The sequence below is a fragment of the Pteropus alecto genome, unplaced genomic scaffold (assembly GCF_000325575.1).
Source record: "Pteropus alecto unplaced genomic scaffold, ASM32557v1 scaffold41, whole genome shotgun sequence".
NCBI classification, from domain to species: Eukaryota; Metazoa; Chordata; class Mammalia; order Chiroptera; family Pteropodidae; genus Pteropus; species Pteropus alecto.
Genome location: NW_006430464.1, coordinates 802,707 through 811,811, shown reverse-complemented (window position 1 = coordinate 811,811; position 9,105 = coordinate 802,707). Strand labels below are relative to the sequence as shown.

General features: G+C 61.6%; 1 protein-coding gene and 1 long non-coding RNA gene across 2 annotated transcripts; one reads left to right on the top strand and one right to left on the bottom strand.

The window, feature by feature from the left end:
• Positions 1–1,920: 1,920 nt before the first annotated feature.
• On the bottom strand, positions 1,921–3,430 carry LOC107195896. The gene is made up of 3 exons (XR_001517214.2): positions 3,347–3,430; positions 2,136–2,195; positions 1,921–2,025 (listed from the first exon to the last, which is right to left on the bottom strand). It is a non-coding gene; the product is annotated as an uncharacterized LOC107195896 (long non-coding RNA).
• Positions 3,431–4,227: 797 nt separating this feature from the next.
• On the top strand, positions 4,228–8,451 carry ACP4 (acid phosphatase 4). Its single transcript, XM_006905098.2, has 11 exons — positions 4,228–4,332; positions 4,411–4,515; positions 4,588–4,674; positions 5,507–5,653; positions 5,931–6,029; positions 6,146–6,241; positions 6,927–7,059; positions 7,141–7,223; positions 7,661–7,785; positions 7,946–8,124; positions 8,200–8,451. Exons 1-11 carry the CDS (start codon positions 4,228–4,230, stop codon positions 8,313–8,315), a joined length of 1,275 nt encoding a protein of 424 aa, XP_006905160.1. The 3' UTR covers positions 8,316–8,451.
• The last annotated feature ends 654 nt before the right edge of the window (positions 8,452–9,105 follow it).

Here is a 9,105-nt window from a genome sequence, read left to right as displayed (position 1 = left end):
CCCTGTCGTCCGCCGTCTTTCAAGTTCAAGCTCCCAACTGTTTGCAAAGTAAAGGTTAATCTTTGCTCGGTGCTGTGCGTCTCCTGGGTGTCTGTGGAGCTACCCAGAACTGCCCTGAGCTCCGGTGGGGGTGGGGTTGGGGTGGGGGAACATCTATCTCTCTCTGTCCTTGGAAAATGAATTAAACGAATTACGGTGATGCCACTTGACCCCGTCTGCACATTAGAATCTCTCGGGGAGGTTTTAAAATGCAATCGATGTCCAGGCCTCGTCCCTAGGCTTTGTGGTTTAAGGGGGCCGGGCTGGAGCTGGGCTCTGGGAATTTCAAAAGGTCCCCAGAGAAACCCGCGGGACTCTGGGCTGAGCCACATCCACCTCCAAGAGCCTGTGGCTGTGAAAATACAACCCCAAGCGCTCCCAGGAGACTTAGAAACCCAGCACTAAGTGGCTGCCAAGCCAGGCTCCCGCAGACACCAACTTCTTTGTCAGTAAATCGTTTTACGGACACGGACAGGCCCCACGCAGCAGGCGTCGGATCTTATTCTGGGTGCCCCGCACCCCCGCCTAAGCTCCCAGTTACAGCTGCCCAGAATGGGAGGGGAGAGAGCCCCAAGAAGCCTTCTGGAAGGGCTGACACGGAACAGGTGGGAAAGGGCGCTCCGGGCAGAAGGCACCGCACCTGCGAAGGTCCTGGGCATGGCTTTTTTTTTTTTTTAATTATTATTTTTTTTAGTCATCCCTGCGTTATATGTGTTTAAGACTGGAGGGGACATAGGAGGTGGGTGAAATTTAAAAAAAAAAAAGGAGGGAACGACTGGAGGGGACCAGGGCACACAGCCTCCGACGCCAGGCTGCAGGGCGGGGAGAAGCTGCGGGGACCGCCCCCCTCCCTCCCTCCCGCGGTCTCGGGGCTGCGGCTTTGCGGGACCCACTTTGCTCCCGGAGCCCGACTGCCGACTGGCCGCAGAAATAGTCCGACGCCTCCCCCGTGTGGTCATTCGGAGCATTGCGACCAGCGGGACGCTCGGGGATTTGCGAGGGCGCGGTGACCGGTGACCGCTGGCCTCAAGCGTTTGCAGCCCCGGAGCCGAAATGGTAGCGAGACTCTGTACAACTGGAATGTGCTCGGCCTCTCCTGGGAAACGCTAGATGTTCGTTCACCCTATTCAGATGCTGCCTTGTCAGATCTTGAAATTGCTTCTTTTTGGAAGAGACAGTGTCAGATGCTCAGCCAGAGGCTGGGGTGTCACCCAGGGTGTTCCAGATGCAGGAGGTGGAGGGGGGGAGAGGCAGGGAGCAGGGAGGAGGCACTAACAGACCCTGTCTGGGGTACGGACACTTCCATAGCAAGGGACACTGACAGCAGGCACCGATGGCCAAATAGGGCAAAGGAGAAGATGCGTTGATATAACATCATGAGAAAGATGATGGCTATAGACCCCTTCCAGCTTGCGAATTCTGCTCTCACCTTTGACCTCAGGCCGTCCTTGCTGCGGCCTCCTGGGGCTCACCGGACAAAGATTTTCACCTTTGTCTGACCGAAAACCAGGGCTCAGAGAGAGGGAACGCGTCCGGTGTCCGTGGCAGTCTATGTTGGCACCGGTGAGTCAGCTTTCATGCTTCTGCACCCAGAAACGGGGTACCCTTCACCCTCTAAATACTCCGATGGACCCCTACCCATTCCTCAAACCTGGTTCAGATTCTGGGCCCCTCGCCTCCAACCTGAGGGTCAAGAATCCCCAGCCCCTCCTCCCTCGGATCCGGGGAGTCCAGGCCCCCAGCCCGTCCTCCCTCAGATGGGGGAGTTCAGGCCTCCAGCGCCGCACCACCCCCGCCCCCCGCCCCTCAGACACAGAGGCCTGACCCTCAAACACAGCTGGCAGAAGCCGCATGTGGCCGGGGCAGTGGAACGGAGCAGGATTTGCCGATGTGATCACATTTATTTGGTCTCAGACGCCAGAGTCATGGCTGGGGCAGAGGCAGAGCTCCTGGAGGAGGCTGTCCTGTGTGTCCTCATTTCTGTGCCTACGAGAGGAGGAGAGACAGAGATCACAGACACGGGGAGAAAGAGAGGCCAAGATGACCAAACGGGGACCAGAGATCCGCCTGCCACCTCCGCCGTCTGTCCCGCTTACCTTGTTGAAGAAGTAGATGGAGGCGAGGATGGTGAACACGGCCATGGCCAGTGTCACGTTCTGGGGGGAGAGGTCAGAGGTCAGGACCCACCCCTCCTCCCCCTTGCTCCAAGCCTCCCGTCCCCACTGGACCCCTCCTCACTTCCTGAAAGTTCATAGCCATGGGGCCCTCGATGACACAGCCTCTTGGCCTCCCTCTCCCTTTCCTGAGCCTCTGAGACAGAGAGGGGCCGACGGCCGCTGGAACCTGAGAGGCGTCGTCTGGGAGACCACAATGGCGGCCATAGTGATGGACAAGGGCATTCTGGGTATAGGACACATTGGGGCAGAGGCCTGGGAGACAGGACAATTGGGTGCAGAATGTCCCGTGCACTATCTGAACTCAGGATCCGGACATTTGTGAAGGGTCCAGACCCCCAATGCCACACTGAGGCATTTGTCCCCCTGTGGAGGAGCCACGGGAGGGCTGTGAGTAGGGGAGGGTCAGGGTCATGTATCTACAGGTGGAGGGACACCAAAGCTCGTGGCCACACAGGGAGCTAGTGGAGGGGCCTGGATCACACGCTCCCTCAGAAGGAAGCCTCTGCTGACACCTCGAGTTTGGATTTCTGGCCTCCAGACCCATGAGAGAGTCAGCTTCTGCTGTCTAAGCTACCCCGTGTGTGGTCATTTCCCGTGGCAGGGCCAGCAAACTAAGATGTGACTCCAGGGCAGCGAGGGGCAGGAGAGGGACCCATCGCGGGGCCCACATCCTCATCCCCGGAACCCGTGAACACGGCCCCTCACGTGGCTAAGGGGACTTTGTGGCCGTGATCACGTTAAGGGTCTGGAGCTGCGGAGTGTCATAGCTCTGTTCAGCCTGGGTTCACAGACAACAGACATTGATTTCTCACAGTTCTGGAGGCTGGAAGTCCCTGATCAAGGCTGTGGCCGAGTCGGTGTCTGGTGGGAGCCCGCTACCCAGATGGCCATCTTCTCCCAGTGTCCTCGCGTGGGGGAGGGGACGAGGCAGCCCTCCTCACATTCAGGAATCCCCTCCCAGAGGCCCCAGCTCCCAACACCATGGCCTCCGGGGAGGGGGAAGGAGGGGTGGGTTAGGTTTTCAACATATGGATTCTGGGAGGTCACAGAAAGAGGGCCGAAGAGGCATCTTTATTTATTTAAAGAACTTTACTAAGGAGTAGCCTCCAAGATACCTCAATGATTCTCACCTTCTGCTGCTCCGGCTGACTGTAGCCTCGTGAGACACCCCGAGCCGGAACCACCCGGCTAAGCCGCTCCCAGGTTCCTGGCCCGTAAGAACTGTGAGAGAGAATAAATGGCTATTGTCTTAAGCCACTAAATTTAGGGTCATTTGTCTCTCGGCAATAAACAACTCACGCTGTTTAGCAGTTTGCCCCCAGAACCCTGTTCTAAGTGAGGAGTGTATCAGAGCCAGTTCAATCCTCAAGGCAGCTCTCTGAGAAGCAGGTTGTGCTCATTCCCATTTTACGGACGAGGAGACCAAGGCACAGAGAGGTGCGGCAACTTGCCCGAAGTCACACAGCTCGTAGATGCTGAGGTCAGGTTTTGAACTCAGCCTGGCCAGCTCCAGGGTCTCGGAGTTCAGCCACCTGTCCGTGCTGGCTTTGGCCAGCTGTGGAGGTAGCAATAGAGGAGGCGAAATCACCAAGAAGCCCAAGCGAGCCTCGGAGAACCCCAACATTTAAGGGGTGAGAAGAGGAAGACCGGCCGGAGGCGGGGGCGGGAGAGAGAGCAGAGAATGGGAGTCTAGAAGGCGGGGCAGGGTGGGGGTCTCTCTCTCTGCCTCTGTGCCCAAGTTAAGGGCACTCGGGGTCAGATTCCACTAGCTGGGTCAAGTTATCTAAGCTTTCTGTGCCTCGGTTTCCCCGCCTGCACAACGGGGTGGTGATAACTGTATCGCCCCCTCCCGGGGTTAGCCCACGGATGAATCCGAGGCTGGCGGAGGCCCTGGGGGAGCCGGCCCTGGGGAGGCGAGTTGGGGCCTGCCCTAAGGGGGTGCTGGGGGGTAATGAGCAGGTGGGGCTCTGGCACAGACGGCGGGCTGAGCTCAGCGTCTGGCTGCGCGGCCATGGCCGGGCCAGGGTTTCGGGGCCACCCCGCCGGACCTCTCCCGCTCCTGCTGCTGTTCCTGCCCCAGGCCCTGCCGGAAGGACCCTTGGTGTTTGTGGCTGTGGTGAGGCGCCCCCATCCCGGCCCAGCCCGGCCCCTCACTCCCCCCAGGCCAGCCCTGACCCAGTGCCCCGCCCCCCAGGTATTCCGCCATGGAGACAGGGCCCCACTGGCCTCCTACCCCACAGACCCGCACAAGGAGGCCATCTCCACCCTGTGGCCACGTGGCCTGGGCCAGCTGACCTCGGTGAGAAGCTGGGGCTGGGTGTGAGGGGTGGGGCAGGGCGGGAGGGGTCTGCTGAGCCCGCTCTGTCCCCAGGAGGGGGTACTCCAGCAGCTGGAGCTGGGCCGCTTCCTGAGGAGTCGCTACGAACACTTTCTGAGCCCCAAGTACCGGCGGGAGGAGGTACTGCCACCTTGACCCAGACTCCTGACCTCCAACCTCTGACCTCCACTGACTCCAATACCCTCCCTGGGCCTCCACCTCTGGCCTTTGACCCCTACCAACCTGATCTGCACACCATGTCTGATTTCTGGCGCCGAGTCATCTACTAACCCACACTGACCTCTGACCAGATCTCACCCTGAGTCACATCTCGATCTCTGAACTCCAACTCTAAAACTTGATTTTTTCTTTGACCTTTATTGAATCAACTTGCTTTCCTGACCTCCAGCCTTTGATCTCTACCCTTTATCGAATCTGACCTTCCTTTCCTACTTCCTGTCCTCTGACACCCCCGTCAGGATCACGCCTCCTGACTTCCGACCTCCGATCCCTGATTGACGTGTACTGAACTCTGACCCCATGTCCTTGTACCGCCCTCCTAAGCTTGACCTTCCAGCCATTCTGATCTTCCTTTCTGACTTTCCTTGACTCAACGGACCCCTTCATCCTACACGCCCACCCAACTTCTGACCTCTGACCCGACTGCTCCTGACAGTGCCCTCTGACCCTTGATCCCAACGTCCAACATGGAAGGCCAGACACTCAAACCTGCCCTGAGTTTTGACTCCTGACACCTGACCCTTGACCCCAAAGGCAGTCCAAGGCTTTTGGGTTGCTACTGCAGCTAGCCTCTGACCCTGGCCCCGGCCCGCTCATTATTGTGGCGCCCTTGTAACCATGGCGCCCTTGTAACCGGGGTCCCCTCATAACTGGGGTACCCAGTAACAGGGTCCCCTCATAACTGGGATCCCCTGTAACCGGGGTGCCCTGGTCTGCCCTCTCCCCACCCCAGGTGTATGTTCGCAGCACAGACTTCGACCGCACGCTGGAGAGTGCTCAGGCCAACCTCGCGGGGCTGTTCCCCGAGGCCGCCCCAGGGCGCCCAGAGGCTGCCTGGAAGCCCATCCCAGTGCACACAGTGCCCGTCGCTGAGGACAAGGTCGGGGGCTGAACAGGGCCAGGGAGTGAGGGGTGGAGAGAGGCAGAGGCCCCGGGGAGGGTGCCGGAGGCTGGGAGGTGACGCTGGGCCCGGCTGGGCGGCTCCTAGGAGCCTGAGCTGGCTGGGAGCAGCAAGGTCCTTGGGGGGCCAGGCTCTCTGGTCCCGTGAGCCACCCTCCCGCGCTGAGCAGCCAGATCTGGGAGAGACAGGGCCCCACAGCGCTGGCTCCCCCGCCCTCATGACGCTGCGGTCCCCTCTGAGCCTCAGTTTCCCCCAGCTGCTGAGGTTCCCCATGCGCAGTTGTCCCCGATACCATGAGCTGCTGCGCGAGGCCACGGAGGCTGCTGAGTACCAGACAGCCCTGGAGGGCTGGACGGTGAGCGGGGCAGCGGGACCGGGAAGGGGGCGGGGCCAGCGGGGCGGGGCCAGCAGGGCGGGAGAGCGGGGACTGGGGTGAGGAGGCCCACCGGACTCACCTGCCCGTGCATCCAGGACTTCCTAACTCACCTGGAGAACTTCACGGGGCTGTCACTGGTCGGGGAGCCGCTGCGCAGGGCGTGGAAAGTTCTGGACACACTGATGTGCCAGGTGAGGCCCCCCAACACCTAGCCAAGAGGTTCACACCCCGGCTTTGCTGCTCATGACCAGCGTCTCCTCACGCAAGTCACTTAACCCTCAGTGCCTCAGTTTCCCTATGTGCACAACGGGGCCGGCGACACCCATGCCAACAGCACCCATGGCTGCTGTGAAGACTGAAGTGGGTTAATCCACGATGTGTGCTTAGAGCAGTGCCAGGCACGCAGCGAGGCCCGCGCCGGGGTCGGAGGCCCCGCGTTTGCGATTCCCCCGCCGAGGTTCCCTTATCCCATACGCACTGCAAACAGCCTCGTCTTCCCGACGTCGTGGGGATGTCCTTACTTGCCATGCGCGTGATCGAGGGGTTGCCCCAGCCCCCGCCCCCAGACGCCAGGGGTATGGGGCACGGGAGCTGTTCCACCTGTCGCAAATCTGAAATGTCTGGATTCTGAAACGCCTCTGGCCCCGGGGTTTCTGATACGGGCTTCTGGGCAGGCGGGGTGACGGCCACGGCTGCTGTTAATTAGCACTTGCTCCTGGCCACATGGTAACCTCCAGCCAGACCCAGGCCGTGAGGGGCTCCCATCAGGGGTGCGGAGGGGACCGCAGGCAATGGGGACCGCACGGACACTGGGAGGCGGGGGAGGAGAGCTCGGGGCGTCCCCGTGACTTCGCCTTCTCTCCCTGTCTCTCGCAGCGAGCTCACGGCCTTCCCCTCCCGTCCTGGGCCTCCCCGGATGTCCTGCGGACACTAGCCCAGATTTCGGCTTTGGATATTGGGGCCCACGTGGGCCCGCCCCGGGCAGCAGAGAAGGCCCAGCTGACGGGGGGTGCGGTGTGGGGCTGGGGGGGGGCAGGGAGGCTGTGGTGCCGTCCTTGGGGATCCTCAGCACCCCCTTCTCGCCCCCCAGGGATCCTGCTAGACGCCATCCTTGCCAACTTCTCCCGGGCCCAGCGCCTGGGGCTGCCCCTCAAGATGGTCATGTACTCGGCCGTGAGTCTTTGGGGAGACCGCACGGGCTGTGTGGGCACAGGGTTGAGGGGGTGGCGGCTCGAGTGAGGAAGAACCGGGGGTCTCACTGGGACCTCAGCCCACTGCCCTGGGTAACCCATGTCTCCCGGCCATGCCCTTGGACCATACGGCACTAGAGGGGTCCAGCCCCCGAGGAGGGAGGGTGTGTCATCAGAGGAGGGATGTGGCTCTTTCAGGACAGGCTGTTTAACTGAGCTGTCCCTCCCACCCTGTTCCGCATCTATGCGACCCCCTTTAAGTGATTACTTGTAATGATGAGGCCTCCTCGGGAGTGAGCAGATCTGGGGGGCGATGTCTGGGTCTGGGGGACATCGGGAGGCAGCTGGATGCCCGGGCCTAGTGTTCAGGAGACAGGCCATGAGGATGGGGCCTGTCTCAGCCCTGGGGTCCGCCCGCAGCACGACAGCACTCTGCTGGCGCTCCAGGGGGCCCTGGGCCTCTACGACGGGCACACCCCGCCCTACGCTGCCTGCCTCGGCTTCGAGTTCCGGAAGCGCCTGGGGGACCCAGAGGAAGACGGAGGGTGAGGAGGGGGTGGCGCTGGGAACGGGCTGGATGGAACTGTCAGGAGAGACGGGGTGGCAGGCAGAGGCACAGCCGGCACCGGCCTGCAGAGGAGACTGGCCTGGGGCGGGGCTGGCGGGCTGGCAGGTGCTGGGCGCCACCGCCTCCTCTCTGCCCAGGAATGTCACCATCTCCCTCTTCTACCGCAATAACTCTGCCGGCCGGCCCCTGAGCCTCAGCCTCCCCGGGTGCCCAGGCCCCTGCCCACTGGGCCGCTTCCACCAGCTGACCGCCCAGGCCCGGCCTCCGGTTCACGGGGTCCCCTGCCACGGCTCCCATGAACCTCCCACCCTGGCAGGTGAGGCCCTTGGTGTTGGGGTGGGAGTGTTGGGGGACCAGTCTCAAGACTCAACACACCCCCTTCTCCCTGCAGCCCCCGTGGTGCCCCTGCTGGCCGGGGTGGTGGCCGTGCTGGCCGCACTCAGTGTGGGGCTGGGCCTGCTGGCCTGGAGACCCAGCTGCCTGCGTGCCTGGGAGGACCCCGTGTGAACCAGGAAACCATGCTCCCCTCCTCCACAGCCAACCCCGGATCCCAACATGTTTGCTCACCTGCCGTGCCCGCTTCTGTGACTTACTGCGTGCGTGGGGAACGCGGGAGGGTGCCCGGTCCGGCAGCCCCAGGCGTTTGTGTGCAAGGGTATGCTTAAGTGTGCATACGTGTGCTCGTGCACATGGCCTGTGTCCATGTGCTTCCCGTGCAGACACCCCCTCCTCCACAGCCAACCCCGGATCCCAACATGTTTGCTCACCTGCCGTGCCCGCTTCTGTGACTTACTGCGTGCGTGGGGAACGCGGGAGGGTGCCCGGTCCGGCAGCCCCAGGCGTTTGTGTGCAAGGGTATGCTTAAGTGTGCATACGTGTGCTCGTGCACATGGCCTGTGTCCATGTGCTTCCCATGCAGTGGTGTGAATTTCTGCACTGACACACATGCATCGTGTGTTGGTGTGTGCAGGTGACTGGGGGTGTTATGCATGTGTCTGCACGCGTAGCAGCACGTGGTAAAGACACGCGGAGACCTGCATTTGCGGGCTTGTTGGTGTGTGCAGGTGACTGGGGGTGTTATGCAGCATGTGGTAAAGACATGCGGAGACCTGCATTTGCGGGAACATCAACTGGCAGTGTGTGTGCACCTAGGTGCACAGCATGTGCGTGACACACACTGGTACCGCCTGCCTGGGGAGCCCCTCTGCAGGCCATGCGCTGCTGAGACTCAATGTGCTAGTGATGAGGAGCAACTTTAATCCTCTCTGCACTCTAGGGTGCGGGGTCTTGTGGAGGC